This window comes from Zootoca vivipara, chromosome 4 (assembly GCF_963506605.1).
Source record: "Zootoca vivipara chromosome 4, rZooViv1.1, whole genome shotgun sequence".
NCBI lineage: Eukaryota > Metazoa > Chordata > Lepidosauria > Squamata > Lacertidae > Zootoca > Zootoca vivipara.
Window position 1 is genome coordinate 9,657,891 of NC_083279.1, and position 18,613 is coordinate 9,676,503.

An 18,613-nucleotide genomic window follows, 5' to 3' on the forward strand; every position below is an offset into this window, starting at 1 on the left:
ATTCTGTTGTTTTAATGCCGCGTTTATTTCAATGGCGGCGAGGGGGTAAAAGAGGGGGGGGAAAGCCGGGCCGCATTTATGTGCGTACGTATTTCCTTTCCCGCCCTCCCCCCGTACGTCTTGGGAGGCATTGGTTCGGGCGACGCCTTTCTCAGGCTGAGAGGCGCGCGGGGCGGGCTCTGCAAGCGACGCTGTCCGTCGGGGCGGACGGGTGGAGGGGCTGGGGCTCTGTGCGGAAGCGGATCGAGGGGAGCAGAAGACCGAGGTCTCTAGAATCCCGGGCGGCAGCAGCGTCGGTCTCTCTTCCTCCTCCTCAGGCCCGTGGAGCGCGCGAGGGAGAGCGAGAGAAAGAGAGCCATGGAGTCCCACCGCTGGCTGCCTCTGGAGGCGAACCCCGATGTGAGAGAGCCTGGGGAGCGGGGGCAAAGAGGGGGCCGGGGCCACGCACACGTCGATGGATATATATGTGTGTGTGTATATAGATATGTAATGCACACAGACTTATAGGAATACACACACATATTTGCATCTATATATATTTGTACGCACACGTACGCACATATATGTATGTATATATATGTAACGCACAATATATTTATATTAATGCACACACTCACATATTCATTGACATCTATATATAAGTATATTCATGCACACACACATATACACATGTGCATATATATGTGTGTGTGTGTGTGTGTGTGTGTGTGTGTGTGTAATACACATATATTAATGCATACACATACATGCACACACATATATTTATATATTAGTATATTTATGGACGCAGATATAAATATAGGTATGCATGCATGTATAAATTTATACACACATATATATGCTTGTACGAACATCTATTCATATACATACCGTATATGTATACATGTGCATATACAGTGGACGCTTGGGTTGCGATTCGGTGCTTATGCGCATGGGCATGCGTCAAAACCCGGAAGTAACCCGTTTGGGTACTTCCAGGTTTGGCGCAGGACGCAACCTGAAACGTCTGTAACCCGAGGAATGACTGTATATGCATATATACAATTATATCCATATATACATACACACACTCTATCTCTCTGTATTTATATGCGCACACATATACGTGCGTACCCATGTATATTTAGCTACATATACGCACGCACACACATTTGCATGCACATATATATACATATAGACAGACATCTACCTTTTTATATATGTTTGGGGTGGTGGCAGTGGCAGTAGGAGTTAAATCAGTTCATTTGGGGAAGGAGGGGAAGCTTGCCTGCTTCCTTATTAAACCTATGTACTGTACCACCTTCCATCTGCATCTGAAGATCACAGGGTGGTCTACAGTATAGAAACTCAAGATGTATAACGTAAGGATGACAGCATGAAAGATAATGAAAGTGGGGGAACTGGGATGAGGGGGTTATGCATAGGGGAGAGTGAGCTATTGGGGATTTCAGGAGGGTGGGGAATGAGCTAAAGCATTTCCAGTTTGAGTTTTAGTGACCGACTAGAACTAAACCACATTTTTTTTCTTCCTTTTTTTCCTTTTTTTTCAGGTCACAAACCAGGTGAGCATCTTTTATTTGTTTGTTGGTTTGTTTGTTAAGATAAAGATTTGCTTGTTTAATTCTTGGGTTTTGCACCTCTTCTGTTCCCATAACGTTTTGGCTGTGATGTTACATTCCTCCTTTATTCTGTCTCTGAGTGCATGGATGTGTGTCTGACTGTGTATTGTACACCCACCCACAGGCTCTCTCTCATCCATCAGCTGAGGATAACACTTGGGCATCTGATGGAGTAAGCTCTGGTCCATGAAAGCTTATGCTGCAATAAATCTGTTGCTCTTTCAGGGTGCTGCAATACATGTTTGCATTTGTTGCAAGAAATTGACTCGCTGCCTTCCCTGTTTTAAGGCCAGGGAGTTTCCCATTCTCCTTCAAGGCCCTGCACAGTCACGAAAAATTATACCCTGGCTGCCTCCTTGCAGCCTACTCGTTTCGTTAGGGAAAGCATCTCCTTGTGGAGAATTTAAGTTTGGGAGAAAATAAACTCATGAAAAATGTGTTTTATAATAATAATAATAATAATATAATAATTTATTATTTGTACCCCGCCCATCTGGCGGAGTCTCCCCAGCCACTCTGGGCGACTCCCAATCGAGTGTTAAAACAATACAGCATTAAATATTAGAAACTTCCCTAAAGTTGATGGTTTTATAAACAGTGTTTGATAACAGTGTTCATCCCTGTTTATCGCATGGTCTCAAAGTTTCTAAGTATAAGTATCCGTATCTTTAGTCTTGTTAATGTTAATTTGCAATGCTTAGCAACTTGATTATCAAACATCACTGTTTGTTTCTATTAACACATTGTTTCTATAACACTTGTTTGGCTCACCATAGCTTCATATCTTTTGCATCTTAACATGTCTTAAGCATTAATGGAATGGGGTATCATCATCCTCTGCGTATGTCAGCCACCCAAGACAGTTGACTATGCAGCTTCTGTATTTTGCTAGACCTATCATTGTTCTTGCTCTGTCCTGTATAACTGGTCCTAGGTGACACCACAGGAAGAAAATGCACTTCCTGCATGCATAGGACAGTATCAGTTTTCTAGGAAAGGGTAACATTTAAAAGTGATGGAGTTGATGTGGAAGGGTGACTTCCTTTTGAATATGTGTATAAAATATGAGGAGAGACTTTTAAAAGAACAAACATATGTAAGTTACTAGTTAACCCGTTGTTTAGAGGATAGATAAAGGTGGCGCTGTGGGTTAAACCACTGAGCCTAGGGCTTGCTGATCAGAAGGTTGGCGGTTCGAATCCCTGTGACGGGGTGAGCTCCTGTTGCTCGGTCCCAGCTCCTGCCAACCTAGCAGTTCGAAAGCACACCAGTGCAAGTAGATAAATAGGTACCGCTCAGGCGGGAAGGTAAACGGCATTTTCGTGTGCTGCTCTGGTTCGCCAGAAGTGGCTTTGTCATGCTGGCCACATGACCTGGAAGCTATACGCCAGCTCCCTCGGCCAATAATGCGAGATGAGCGCGCAACCCCAGAGTCGGTCACGATTGGATCTAATGGTCAGGGGTCCCTTTACCTTTATCTAAAGGGACCATCAAGGCACTTTCTTGTACAAGATTCAGAATAAAGAATCTTAATTTATGTTGCATCTGAGCTGGATATGTGCAAGGAAGAGCTTTGTGGTGTTTGTGAAGAATGGTAATCTGGTCTTTCGAATGTGACGCGTTAGGCTTTTGCAGGTGTTGCTCAATAGCATCCCTGAGAAGATGAGACAGGTTAATTGCTTATTGCTTGGGTGGTAACGAAATCTTCCACAGTAGATGAGTTTTCTGGCATGCTCAAAAACTAGTGCATCAGCACATACAGTTCATGAAGGAATTTCCCTTTAGGGACAATAAGTACTAGTACAGTAACTCTTGCTTAAGCCATCCCTGTAAATTCAGTAAATGCAGTTCTTCCCTTTACCTCCTCACAATCCCTTTTTTTCTGGAGAAGGATTATTCAGCATTGTAATTACACAGTCGCCTGACCTCTTATGGCAAGCAAGCAATGCCTCCAAGTAGTGCATATTTTCTCCTGCTTGGCATACTCTGGAGCAGGGTGGATTTGATTTAAATCAAACTGATTTAAATCACTAGTCAGTAAGACTTGATTTAAATCATAGTTTTCTACATAAAGACTAATTCTTGCTGGTATAACTTTAATATGCAAGTAGATGAAGCTTTTTAGAATAACAACTTTTCATATTAGTTTTTTTTTATCCCCAGTTTATTAGGTTAATCATTCATATTTGGACAACTTTACTGTTGTACTTAGGAAGGAGAAAAATAATCATTACCTTAATAATAATTTAAATAGATTTCTTCAACTGAAACAATAACATTACAGCATATGTTATTTGCTTAAACAAACATCCATGTTTGTTAACTAATTTGGCTAAACAAAAACAAAATATAAATATTTTAAGAAACTTAGACTCTCAGCCCAGCCTACACATGAAAAACCTAAATACTGTACTGTCCACTCCAAACAATCAGAAAAATATTGTTTCTATTCTATTCACTGAACTTCTTGAAGCTTAGCATTGAAGGGGTTGATTCTGTATTCATAGGTTTAAGGTCTTTTTCTCAACTCTGTTCATGTTATAACATTTTTGCTGTGAAGAACAGGGATGTGATCTCTGCTGAGTCAAATTCAGTTTTGAGAACTGCAAAAGTAAACCAAGCATCTGTGATAATATCTTGTAGGCAGAGAAACTGCCCAATAATCTTACAAAAACCTCTGGAAGAGCATGACATTGTGAATGGATTAATGGAATTTATTTACCAAAAAAATTAAACATATACAACCTTATTCTACATAATTAAAAAAAACTAATCTTTATTTCATGATGGAATAACCTTTGGATGGTAATATATTTTCCTCAAAAAGCATTTTATTTTTAAAAAATCCGATTTGAATAAAAAAAAACCCGATTTCATTAATTTTTTTAAAATCATTGATTTTTATCCACCCTGCTCTGGAGGGAGGTACAGCAATATATTATGGCAGCTGCTGTTTCTTCTCTCCATGTCCACAGTGCCAAGATTCAGGCAGGCAGGAGTGTCAAGCGACACTTGCCCTGTCACTGCGTTTCATTTTGCCACCTTTAAACTTTGTGGTGGAAGTCCGAGTCGAGTGAGTGTGAGATGAACTGATTCCATAGCACGGTGCTGGGTTTCCCCAGCTGGGAAAAGTCAGTGCTGGGTTTTGGCAGAGTACATGGAAGACTGAAAGAAGATAAACTTGCGGAGTAAGTGGCACAGAGATCCCGCCCTGAGAAGCCTGCATTGTAAATGCATTATCTGCTAGATAAATGCTGTTTGCGTGGGATCGGATTGAGTTCAACGGTTTCATTTATGTAGCACCCAAGTTGAAGATCTACTGAATTCCAGTGGCCCGGCTTGTACCATCGGTAACTAGATTTTGACAACCAAGTATACGTCTTCTATATCTGTGTTCATACACAGGTGCTGTTTAATTTCAAGCTCTGAATAATCAGTGGTTTATGCAGAGAAGTGCACGGCTTCAGATTTTTGCAACGCTATTTGAGGCCTTTTCCTGGGTGTCAATTTATGATTAGTGAAGCATTTGAGTATTACATGCTGCAGGTCCCCTAGTGTGCTTCGTGGCAGTAAAAACACTGTGGGTCTGTCTCCATACCTGAGCCTCTTCCATCAATTATTCTATGCAGTTTATCTCCTCGGTTCTACTTAAGTTATAAGTAGGGATCAGAGAAGCAAGTGGTGGCTGTGACCAAGTGCAGTTAACACATTTAAAAATCTGGGTACAGGTCAGGATAAGGATTAAGGGGCTAAGCCAGAGGCTATATGGAAAATGTGAGGTCACTTATGTGAACAATTGTACATCTGTACATCTGTATTGATTAGTGTAAGAAAACCTGCAGATGAGTCTCTGAAAATAAAATTGGTTATCCTCAACTGTGTTACTTTCTGATTTCTGGAGAGAGCAGTGGGAAATGAAATTAGGAATATAGCATAGTTTGAAGGTTGCTTCTTTGCGATGGTGGGTGGGCGGCACCCAAAGGCTGTGGAACCCTTGAATTTCTTACTTTCAGCAGACGATTGTTGTGCCACATCACACACTGCTTATATAAAAGTCCTCCGAGTTTGAAAAGTTACTTAAAATGCAGGGATGGGTGGGTCTAGGAATCACAGTTTGAAAATCACAAGCCACAGGCAGCCTTAAATTTGCAAAACTGATTGCATTGCCCCCTAGATCTCAGCTACACTTAAGTTCCAGAAGCAAAACCATTTTTTCTTGAGCTTTTAAGAATTCGGTTTCTTAATAATATATTAAGACAGATCGTGAAGCTGAGGCTCCAATACTTTGGTCACCTCATGAGAAGAGAAGACTCCCTGGAAAAGACCCTGATGTTGGGAAAGATGGAGGGCACTAGGAGAAGGGGACGACAGAGGACGAGATGGTTGGACAGTGTTCTTGAAGCTACGAACATGAGTCTGACCAAACCGGGAGGCAGTGGGAGACAGGAGTGCCTGGCGTGCTCTGGTCCATGGGGTCACGAAGAGTCGGACACGACTAAACGACTGAACAACAACAACAATAATATATAACTTAACCTTGCTGTTTTATTACCACCATCCTCTGTCAGTTGTGCTGTCTATGTTGAACCATACTAAAAGACGCAAAAAATAACCTTTTTTTTTGGAATGAATCTTCTTTATACTACAGTACAGTGTGAAGGATATACTTCTTGATAAATGCTTAACGTGTATCTCTTTTTTACTAGTTTCTCAAACAGCTAGGGATACATCCCAGCTGGCAATTTGTAGATGTGTACGGCATGGAACCAGAACTCCTTAGCATGGTGCCAAGACCTGTTTGTGCTATCCTTCTCCTCTTTCCAGTAACAGAAAAGGTAATTATTATTTATCTTCAACACAGTTATCTTCCTGATGAAGTACTTTAACTTTGGTGTCTTACAAGTGACCTAAGGAAAGCAGGCTTTGGTAGGTTCAGATCTTGGTCTGACAAACCATGGTTTATATCAGACTACAACAAAGCTATGTTCCATACATGCTCACTCCTATTTTTCTCTTCTTCCTTTATGAACCTTGTTTGGGTGAAGAAACTCTAGCTTCTTAAGCCACAGTTTCTCATGACACTTGAACTTGTTTAAGGCTTTCTCCCAAGACAGGATTTAATCCTGTACCCTAAATCTCAGTAGACCAAAATACTCCTAAAACAGGGACCTACAACCTGTATGCCCAATTTGTCTCACAAGGCCATGTTGCCAAAATTGCTCACCTGCCATCATATGTCAGCTCCTGTTAAAGTGACTTGTTGGGGAACGAGGGACCTGGAATTTGTCCCATCAGGTGGGAACGATTCCCTACCTCTGTCTTAAAGCTTATGGTAGGTCTGCAAACAGTGATAATGTGGAGCAGGGAGAAATAGTTAACACCTGCAATCCTTTACTTTTCCCGATAAATCCTTCCTTGGTATGCAGAATATATTTAGCCACACATTTGCAAATGAATCCAAAAAATTAGTAGCAACTGGCCACGTAATGCTAAGGGAACCATTTTTGATTTGACTGCCTGAACAATAGAGGGTTTTTCCTATAGTTGACCTGCTCACCTGGAAGCCATGGATGTTTACAAGCCTGCATTGATCAAGTTCTCACAGTACAATCAAACCTTGGTTTCCTAACGTCTCGGCTGCCGAACGTTTCGGAAGCCGAACACCGAAAACCCGGAAGTGAATGCTTCTGTTTTCAAGCGCACCTCGTAAGTCAAATGGCTCCTGAGGCGCATTTCTCAATTTTCCCCATTCAACTTGCTGGCAGCCCTTTGATCCTCAGTTTTCTAATCTTTCGGAAGTCGAACGGACTTCCAGAACGGATTAAGTTCGAAAACCAAGGTTCCACTGTATTTTCAACTTCGTTTTTGCATTCTAAATCACAGCCTTTTTGGAAAACGTAATTCTTCGGGGGGGGGGGACCTGGATATTTAATTCTGTTGGCCACCAGTGTAGACACTGTTCATATAGCAAGCAGTGCAGGCCAAAACCCTGTACTAACTTGTTGGGCCTCCTATTACAACTGCAGTGTTTAGTTGCTTGATTGTTTAAATTTAAAAATGTCCTGATCTTCTAAAATGAAGTTCCCTACTAATTGAGAACAGGATCTTTACTTTTTAAAGTGGCAGGAAGCAGGCATTTTTAAAAAGAAAAATAGGCAAATATCTCTTCTAAGGTCATGCTTGTTGCTCGGTGTGTATATTTATCTAACAACAAAGTGTGTGGTTTTCCTCAGAACAACTGTTGTTGTTGCTATGAAAACCTAAGCTGCTTTAATTTACTAATGTTACAGTCCTAGCCTATTTACCTTGGACCAAGCAGGGCTTTCCTCTGAGGAGACATGGCTAGGATCACACTTGAAATACTACTTTTTCCTGGTGTTTGTGACCAGGTTAGCCAAACCTTGGCTTAGCAAGCTTGCAGTGGGGTAGCCAAGAGGAGCCCTCAGCTGGTTTGCTGTTCCCTGATCCCCCCCTCCCCCTGCTGGTGTGCCAAGGTTTGTTTCAGCATGAGCCAGGTCTTTGCAACAGTCCCAGTTGTAGTGTATCTCAGTTGCTGAAATCCAGGAAAGGTTTAAATATGTTTGGAAATGTTAAACACCTGTACAAGAGGCTTGTTGTTTGTTTTAGAAAAAAAAATTCCTTCCAGTAGCACCTTAGAGACCAACTAAGTTTGTCATTGGTATGAGCTTTCGTGTGCATGCTCTAAGGTGCTACTGGAAGGAATTTTTTTATTTTTTTGTTTCGACTACATCAGACCAACACAGCTACCTACCTGTTTGTTTTAGGATATTCTAATGATTTATATTCTTTGAGTTAGCTTGGTTGGGAGCAAAGGTTAAAACATTTATCAACTGAAAAGATTGCAGGTCGATTTATAACAGGATGTGCTATATAATGCAGTCATACCTCATGTTACATTCGCTTCAGGATGCGTCTTTTCAGGTTATGGACGTGCCGAACCCGGAAGTCCTGGAATGGCTTACTTCCGGGTTCGGCGCGTCCATAACCTGCGCACATGCGCAGAAGCGCCGCATTGCATCACGCACGTGTGCAGATGCGGAGCTCTATGTTGCAGCCTTTTCATGTTGCGAATGGGCCGCCGGAACGGATCCCGTTCGCAACATGAGATACCACTGTAGACACAACTAGCTGTCATGTGCTTTGAAGATTATTCAACCAATGAAAGAACTCGGTATAGTAGTGTAAACTTTAAGCATGAGCTAGCAGATGTTAAAACTAGCAAGGTTTAGTTTGCTTCAGTTGACAATAGTTACATTTAGCTTGTGATGTCCTCTTTGTAAAAGAAGATTGTGAATTTGTCTTACTAGCAGTAAAACTAGCCATGCTAAGAGCATAAATTGATGCATGTTTACTGAGAGTAAAACAATGAGTTACACAATCTAGTAACATCTAGAAAGGTCTCCAGCTTACTAGTGGCAGTATCTCAAAGCAAGAACAAACTTTATTTTTAGGCTGCATTGCTTCTTTTTGGCAAGGACTGCTTATGTTATGGAATTATTCTTTTAAAAAACAGAATTGGAAGAAAGCAAATTGCTACGTGTTTTTTATTCTTTCCTTCTAGTATGAAACATTCCGAACGGAAGAGGAAGCAAAAATAAAAGCTCAGGGGCAAGAAGTAAAACCATCAGTGTATTTCATGAAGCAAACAATCAGCAACGCCTGTGGAACTATTGGGCTTATTCATGCTATTGCAAACAACAGGGATAAAATTAACTTTGGTAAATACTTCATTTCTCCTATGGTGCCTCTTACTGGTTTGAAGGGTAGGGGGCACTCCTGAACTGCTTATTGCTTATGCTGAACTGCAGGAAACTTGGAAATAAGCAAAAGTTTGGCTGAAATGCTCTTGGAAAACAAGTGCCACAATATGAATAGCTGCAGCGGAATAAAATACATAGCAAATTCAGCATGGATTTTTAAGATTAATGTAGTCCTCAGTTCTTAACAGGTACTGTAGTTATTTATGTGTCACTTCATGTGAAATAAATAAGATAAGTGCAGTAATGCTTTTTGTCATAGAGTTCAAAGTAACATATTTTAACATATTTTAAAATTCATGTTCTTTTATTTGTTCTAGAAACTGACTCCTCACTAAAGAAGTTCCTAGATGACTCTATGCCCATGAGTCCTGAAGAGAGGGCCAAATATCTAGAAACTTACGAAGTCAGTATCATTCCTTAATATAAATTTGGAAAATTGGGAGTATTTTGCTTTTAGGCCTATGTATGTCAAGCCAGATTGCACTGGCTTTGGGTGGGGCAGTCAATGCAGGGCTTCGGGTTCATATATTATTAGGGAAGTCTAAGAACTACATACATTTGGCTGAATTTTATTATCTATTATATATTATATTTACTGTACATAGAGTGGTACCTCGGGTTACAGACGCTTCAGGTTACAGACTCCGCTAACCCAGAAATAGTCCCTCGGGTTAAGAACTTTGTTTCAGGATGAGAACAGAAATCGCGGCTTGGCAGCAACGGGAGGCCCCATTAGCTAAAATGGTACCTCAGGTTAAGAACAGTTTCAGGTTGAGAACAGACCTCAAGAACGAATTAAGTTCTTAATCCCGAGGTATCACTGTACTCGAGTATAAGCCGATCCAAATATAATCCGAGGCACCCAATTTTACTCTCCAAAACTGGGAAAACCTATTGACTCGAGTATAAGCTGGTTCACCACACCACAAACCAAGGAGGAAGGAGCAGCCCAAAATGGCTGCTTTCAGGCTACTCCTTCCTCCTCTGCCGCCTTTGCTGCTGTCAGAAATGCGCTCGGCTGGGACCCTCACTCGAGTATAAGCCGACGGGACCTTTTTCAGCATAAAAATGTGCTGAAAAGGTCAGATTATACTCAAGTATATACGGTGTGTGTGTGTGTGTGTGTGTGTGTGTGTGTGTGTGTGTATATATGTATAAAACCTGCCCTTTGTTGCTTGAAAAACAGTATCAGCTGAATAAAATGAAAGGCAGCATCATAGAAGCGTTAAATGAAGTCATTCTAAACCCCTTGGCGGCGGAAGAGATGTTCCTTCAAATGGTTTGGTTTGATGTTATTAAGGGATTTATATATTAATGAATGCCAACAACTCAAATTTGGTCCAGGAACAGATAAGGTCCAGTGCAGCATCAGTAATGATAATAATTTATTAGCCTTGATCCAGTCCCTTGCTGCTTGCAAACAGGGTTTCCAGCACCTGTGCAACCTTGTTTGATGAAGTTGGTTTGGATAGATGTTAGCGTACTAGTGGCATCACAGCCAGTAGGCACAGTTGTGGGCTCTTAATCTGTGTTTTGTTGGTTTTGCTAGGAAACCAACACCTGTACTCTAGCTACTATCTAGCCTGGAGCTCCTCTGCCTCACTATGGTGCAGTAAAGTCAGGGCCACACCAGCCATGCCAACTGGAAAATTCCCCATAGCATTCAAGTATCCCTTCATTTCCGTAAGTCTCTTGGGGGAAGACCATCTTAATTTGTTTCCCAACCCTGGGATGGAAGAGGCGGGGGATGAGAAGCTCTCACCATCAGTCCAGACCTCTTTACAACCTAAATATCCACCTATCCTTCCCCTAAATGCTACTCGGGATCTGAAGGTACTGTACATGATTTCATTAAAAAAGAGTTCAGAATGTTATGTTTATTTAGACAGTGGGAGGGAACTTAAAAATTTGGGTTTGGCACTTGGATTACAGTGGTACCTCGGTTTATGAACACAATTGGGTCCGGAAGTCTGTTCATAAACTGAAGCGTTCATAAACTGAAGCGAACTTTCCCATTGAAAGTAATGGAAAATGGATTAAACCCTTCCAGACGGTCCGCAGAGTACTTAAACTGAAGCGTTCATAAACTGAAGCGAACTTTCCCATTGAAAGTAATGGAAAGTGGATTAATCTGTTCCAGACGGTCCGCGGAGTACTTAAACTGGAGCGTTCATAAACTGAAGCGAACTTTCCCATTGAAAGTAATGGAAAGTGGATTAATCCGTTCTAGACGGGTCCGCGGAGTACTCAACCTGAAGCGTACTTAACTTAATTAAGCGTACTTAAGGAGTGTCATTGGTTCCGGAAGTCTGTTCATAAACTGAAGCGAACTTTCCTATTGAAAGTAATGGAAAGTGAATTAATCTGTTCCAGATGGGTCCGCGGCGTTCGTAAACCGAAAATTCGTAAACAGAGGTGTTCATAAACCCGAGGTTCCACTGTATTATAAATCACTGTATAATATAAGATTTTGCCTATAAACTAAATTGCCTTTTTATTATTTCAGGCTATCCGTGTCACTCATGAATCCAGTGCCCATGAAGGTCAGACTGAGGTATTGAACTTAATGTGTTTCCCCCCTGAGTAAAATTTTGAGTAGGGGTCTTTCTGTATGCAGTTTCTAACAAGTTGATGGGGAGAGTTTCTCTCTTTTCTGTAAAAAAAAATTCCACTAGGTTGCTAAAAACTAGAAAAGTGGTTTCTATCCTGCAGGGTAATAGCAAGAGCCCATATGGATGTGTGAAATATATAAGGTTACAAATATAATATGTTTCACTGGTAGCTGTTGTGTTATACTGGCTCATATTTGTAAGAGGATGTGCTTAAGTCGATGTCAGTTCAGCCATTAATTTTCTGGGTAAAAAGCCACTTCTGCCACCAGTATGGTAAGGATAATACTAGTCGTGTTTTATTATATGGGATTTTTTTTAAAAAAATGAGGCCTTATATCTGAAGAACCAAATGCTTGAGGAAAGTGCTGTATGAATATTAATAGGAAGCTTTTTATTTAATATTGTAAATGCATGGACAATCGTTTTCTTACCATAGGAACATTGTCTTCTTCCTACCCTTCCTCCTCAGTTCACACCAGCACATACATGATGAGCACATTGTGAACACATTTAACGCTAAAAGACACTCTTTAATCATCTAATCTAATCTAATTGATCCCATGTGGTGAGACAGCTGTGGTTATAGGCTGATGGCTGTTTTTTGTTCTGTTTTTTTAAAAAGACCTATCTGGTACAATCTGTGATAAAATTGAAATGCTTCTATTTTTTAGTTAATTTCAGCAGGATTTAGCCCTGTCTTTAATTCTGGATCGTGTCCCTTAGCCATCACAAATGGCAAAGTAGTGGGCAAAGTTTGGACAGGATACATTTAATAAAAGCAGTGTCCCACCTGTGTGTGCCACCTTCTCCTTCCCGGGCTCTTTGGGATAGGGCTGAGGCAGAAGAAATCCTGAGAGCATTGGCATGTTCATGTGTTCTCTAGCTCATGATGCACTGCTTGCAATGGTTAAGCTTTCCTCATGAGCATTTTGCTACTAGATGTTGGTCTCCCCTGCAGTGGATCCTTTCCAAAACTTTGGGCATCGTGCGCACAACAGGCAGAATGGATACTTTAGTATTTTGTATTTAAAGATAACATGTAACATTTATGTTGCAATAATAAATTATTAGTAGTAGTAGTAGTAGTAGCACATTAGGCCATCCAAAGCATGGCTGCATACTTTGCCTCGTATCATTCATATTGTATAATAAGGAAGTGAAATAAATTTCAGCGTATGCAGCCAGGTTTACTAAATGCAGCAGAAAATCAACAATTTCTCTGTTGATTTTATTTTAACATTATTTTCCTATGCATTGTGGGGCGCAGGTGGCGCTGTTGTCTTAAACCACTGAGCCTCTTGGGCTTGCTGATCAGAAGGTCGGCGTTTCGAATCCCCACGATGGGGTGAGCTCCCATTGTTTGGTCCCAGCTCCTGCCAGCCTAGCAGTTCAAAAGCATGTCAAAGTGCAACTAGATAAATAGATACCGCTCTGGTGGGAAGGTAAACAGTGTTTCCGTGCACTCTGGTTTCCATCACGGTGTTCCGTTGCGCCAGAAGCGGTTTAGTCATGCTGGACACATGACCTGGAAAGCTGTCTGTGGACAAACGCCAGCTCCCTCAGCCTGAAAGCGAGATGAGCGCCGCAATCCCATAGTCGCCTTTGACTGGACTTAATCGTCCAGGGTTCCTTTACCTTTACCTGCAACAGGTTAAATGAATCATTGCGGTGAAAACCTTGCCAGAGGCATAGCCATGTGGTTTTTTTGTAGCAAAAACAATCAAGGAGTGTTGTGGGCACAGTAAAGGCTAACAAATATTAACTGGGTTGGAGCGCCCAAAAGCTTACGCTGTAATTATTTGTCGGTCTGTAAAGTGTCACAGGACTGCAGTGTTAATGGCCTGGCTTGTACATCACACAAAACTAAAACTTGGTTTGAGGTGAATGCACAGGCTCCTGAAGATGAGCAAGTTCATCTGCCTTGTTCCTCCTTGGTCTTTTTGGCTGCCGTGCCAAGCTAAGGTGTGGCTTGACCCGGTGTTTCATTTGACCTGGGCCTGTGGTTTTGCGCTCTCCAGACAAACCACAAGTCGTGTGAACCAGCCACTAACTAAAATGGGCTGGGTGACTGGCCTTGTGAGTTTTTAAGTTGGGAAAGCCTCGTTTTATTACTGGCTTACACTGGTTGTGTTACAAGGGTGTAGAAAGCAAACTTGTGCAGCATAACCTCTAGGTGGGGATAGAATACTTGGTGCTAAAATATGAAATACTATTTGCCAGATGCCTTTTTCCATTTGCTAAATGTATACAAGTTGCTTTCTGGAGCAGATGTGCATGACTGTAGAATTCGAAGCATATTTTCATTGGGCTAAATGTGTGTGTGTGTGTCCTAAATTTAGTTAGGAAAAAAAATCTGGACCAGAAATTGTGACAAAGAGTTTACTTGCTGCATTGTATTTGAAATGGGCCTGAGGGATTGCTGTAATAGCTGTGCTACAATGAATATTTGTATGCTGGTACTGAAAAGATGCTATGCTAGCATTAAACAGTGATACACTGGTATGCATGTCTAGAACACACTTAGTGCTGCTGTTAAAATTGTTTCCTAATTTTGGATGGTAGCAGTGCCAATGGTTTTAACTGTGCTTGTAGTGAGCTGTGTGATCACGTGGTTCCTTCCCCACATCTTCCTGTACAGCATGGATTCAGCTCAGTTCACATGTAACATTAAGGCGAATCATGAATATACAGTGGTACCTCGGTTTACGAACACCTCGGGTTACGAACTTTCGGTTTACGAACCATCGAAACCCGGAAGTAAGTAACCCGAGGTTTCCGAGGGCCATGAAGGCCTCCATGGAGGCATCGGAGCGTCCGCGACTGGGACGCAGCCACGGAAGTGCTCCGATGCCTTCACGGAGGCAAACTGCACAGAAAGGTGCCTTTCCCCGATGCGAGTGCCCTGCGCTGCGGCCGCCTCTCAGTCAAGGCGGCTGAGTAAAGCGCGGGAACCCCGGGGGGGGGGGTTTCTCTTTGGAAGCTCTTACCTCGCGCTTAGAAAAGGGCTTCCAGCAGCAGTAGCAGCAACAGCAGTGAGAGGTTTTGCGAGTCGTTTCGCTGCACGGCGGTGGCAGCGCTCGCAGCTCTCCTTCCCCCTCTCTCTGTGGTGCCAGCCGGGCGACCTTCCTCCTCCTCAGAGCAGACGCCACCACCAGACGCCAGGACTGGCCGGGGTGGCTCGCGGTGCGCCTGGCTCTGGTTGGAGCGGCGGCGGCAATGGCGGCTCTCTCAACCCCGAGCCTCTCCACTCCGCAGGGGCGCAATGGTGAAGGCCCGGCCTCGCTTCTCTTGACCCCTCCGCGAGGCCGGGCCTTCACCGTCGTGCTCCTGCGACGTCTCTCCACCTTCGGCGTCGCGCTCCTGTGGAGAGGCGTCGCAGGAGCACGAAGGTCTGCTTCTCTTGAGCCGTCCGCGAGGCTGGCTCAAGAGAAGCGGGCTTTCGCGTTGCGCTCCTGCGACGTCTCTCCACCTTCGCCGTAGCGCTCCTGTGGAGAGGCATCGCAGGAACGTGACAGCGAAGGCCCGCTTCTCTTGAGCCGGCCTCGCAGAGGGCTCAAGAGAAGCAGACCTTCGCCGTAGGGCTCCTGTGGAGAGGCGTCGCAGGAACGTGACAGCGAAGGCCCGCTTCTCTTGAGCCCTCTGCGAGGCCGGCTCAAGAGAAGCGGGCCTTCGCTGTCACGTTCCTGCGATGCCTCTCCACAGGAGCGCTACGGCGAAGGTGGAGAGACGTCGCAGGAGCGCGACGCGAAAGCCCGCTTCTCTTGAGCCGGCCTCGCGGAGGGCTCAAGAGAAGCGGACCTTCGCGCTCCTGCGACGCCTCTCCACAGGAGCGCGACGCCGAAGGTGGAGAGACGTTGCAGGAGCACGACGGCGAAGGTCCGGCCTTGCGGAGGGGTCAAGAGAAGCGAGGCCGGGCCCTCACCATTGCGCCCCTGCGGAGTGGAGAGGCTCAGGGTTGAGAGAGCCGCCATTGCCGCCGCCGCTCCAACCAGAGCCAGGCGCACCGCGAGCCACCCCGGCCAGTCCTGGCGTCTGGTGGTGGTGGCGGCTGCTCTGAGGAGGAGGAAGGTCGCCCGGCCGGCACCGCAGAGAGAGGGGGAAGGAGAGCTGCGAGCGCTGCCACCACTGTGCAGCGAAACGACTCGCAAAGCCTCTCACTGCTGTTGCTGCTACTGCTGCTGGAAGCCCTTTTCTAAGCTCGAGGTAAGAGCTTCCGAAGAGAAACCCCCCCCCCCCGGTTTCCCGCGCTTTACTCAGCCGCCTTGACTGAGAGGCGGCCGCAGCGCAGGGCACTCGCGTCGGGGAAAGGCTCCTTTCTGTGCAGTTTGCCTCTGTGAAGGCATCGGAGTGCTTCCGTGGCTGCGTCCCAGTCACGGACCCTCCGATGCCTCCGTGGAGGCCTCCATAGGCCTCAGAAAGCTCTTGGTAGAAAGTAAAATTATTGTTAAATTGCTGCTTTAGGGGGTGTTTTTCATCGCCTGGAACGGATTAATCCACTTTCCATTATTTTCAATGGGAAAGTTTGCTTCGGTTTATGAACGCTTCGGTTTATGAACAGACTTCCGGAACCAATTGTGTTCATAAACCGAGGTACCACTGTATGTGAATTTTAGGCGTGTGGGCGCTCACTCTAATAATCACAGCTGCTTTGCTCCACCCTCTATTGCTCTGTTGACACCCATGGCTGACTTTCAGTTTTCATAGCTGTGGTTTTAGGGGACCGTTTGAACCAGGCCAATGTTTTGATGGAAGCAAAGAATCCTTGAGGCAGGGGTCCCCAAACTTACCCGGCTTCGGGCCAATCGCGTGGTGGGCCGGAGGGCGGGGGAGCACACATGAGTGTGTACCCATACGCATGCGCACACTCACATATTCTTTGTGTCATATGCCGTTCACTTCTGCTTTTGCAAGTGGGTTAAAGGCCCCTCCCCAAAATAAATCTCTCAAGCAATAAGATGTCTGAGAGACAGAACGTTAACAGGGGGAGCTTTTACCATAATTGTATATCCACATACTAGAAAAGGTTGACCTGTTTAATTTCTGCCTGCCACACGGCTGTTAAAACCACAAGAGCCCCACTTTCCCTTGGTGCCTACCCTAAACCGTGCAAGCAGACTCGTTTCACAAGTTGTAAGCCACTTATGCTACGGTACTGCTTTCATCAATTGATCTGAGACCAGCGATACCACATTTTGTGCAGGGCCAGGCACGCTATCTTACATAGGGGGTGGTGCAAAAGGAGATGAAAAGACACCTGCGATTTATAGCAAGCAATGTTCAGGTGCCCCTGCTGGGATCAATTCAGGATTAAACTGTTACAAAGCATATTTATAAAAGCATTGTTGTAGTTCTTATTTATACCTCATAACAACGTTGCTGTAATTATCAGCGGAGGCCAGGCGAACATTCTTTTCCTTTATTTTAACAGAAAGGAATGGAGACTTTGATGTGAATGCCCATTTTAGTATTCATGCCAGCAGCACAACCCATGGAAAAGAATCCCTCTACTTTTCCGCCGTGGGTGGGGAAGCGTTTAAGAGCCCCCTCTGCCCACGTTGCTGCTGTGATCGACAATCCCACACAGCTGCAGTTCCCTAAAAACAAGATATTGAGTAATAGCCGTGGGCTACACTGCAGGTTTGTCATATACAATGCTTGCAGACCACCTGCCCCAGCAATGCTGTATGGCTGTATTGGGCTTCGTTCTAGAACTGGTGTCAGCCGCGCTTTCTTAACCGCAATAGCCTGCTGCAACATGGATGACGTACTATAATTTTTATTTGCTGGGGATTATTTATGTTTACAAACTGTGGAGGAGGGAGAATAACTTTTTAAAATAATAATAATAATAATAATAATTTTTTATTTATACCCCGCCCTCCCCAGTCAAAACCAGGCTCAGGGTGGCTAACACCAATAAAATTACAATAAGACATAAAAGGGAAAAAACCAATTAATTAAAATACAATATTAAAATTTAAAATGCAGCCTCATTTTAAGTAGTCCATAAATCCAAACCATGAGGGAGGAAAACACAGGGGTCAGACTGAATCCAACCCAAAGGCTCTATCTTGCAGGCCCTGCGGAAAGATGACGAATCCCGCAGGGTCCTGGTCTCCTGTGAAAGAGCGTTCCACCAAGTTGGGACCAATACTGAAAAGGCCCTGGCCCTAGTTGAGGCCAATCTAGCCACCTTATGGTTTAATTTAACACCTTATGGTTTAATCTAACAGGTTTAATTTCACGCACACCTTTTTGTGTGTGTGTGAAATTAAACCTGTTAGAAAGAATACGAACTCTGTTGCTACCTTTTGGTTTTTGGTGGACATGTCGCCGTCGAGTCAGCTATGCTAAAATCATGGATTTTTCTTAGTTATCGTCTTTAGACAGTAGTCACTTCCATACCAGAGGAGGAGAAAGAAAATGGCTTCAGAATGACCCACTAAGTCCATTCTCCAAATGTCTGGAAAAAGTAATTCCAGGGTCATTTTGAGGCCATTTTCTGGTCTTCTGTTAGGTTTGTGTACTTTTTCTCTGGTACTTGTCAATCTCATCTCTGATGGTGCTCATTGGAAGGGCAGGAGCAGGTGTGTATGTCAGA

The 18,613-nt window shown here is 43.8% G+C and overlaps 1 protein-coding gene across 2 annotated transcripts in view; it reads left to right on the plus strand.

Annotated features, from left to right (window-relative positions):
• Positions 1 to 171: 171 nt before the first annotated feature.
• The window catches only part of UCHL3 (ubiquitin C-terminal hydrolase L3), a 28,298-nt gene continuing 9,856 nt past the window's right edge, over positions 172 to 18,613 (plus strand). The window contains exons 1-6 of one of the 2 annotated variants that reach the window (XM_035115667.2): positions 177 to 399; positions 1,551 to 1,562; positions 6,326 to 6,454; positions 9,202 to 9,358; positions 9,718 to 9,803; positions 11,907 to 11,954. In XM_035115667.2, coding sequence (XP_034971558.1) covers positions 358 to 399; positions 1,551 to 1,562; positions 6,326 to 6,454; positions 9,202 to 9,358; positions 9,718 to 9,803; positions 11,907 to 11,954 — 474 coding nt within the window. In that variant the 5' untranslated portion in view covers positions 177 to 357. Of the gene's footprint in view, positions 400 to 1,550; positions 6,455 to 9,201; positions 9,359 to 9,717; positions 9,804 to 11,906; positions 11,955 to 18,613 lie in introns of both variants that reach the window. The other variant, XM_060273329.1, reaches the window with a different exon arrangement.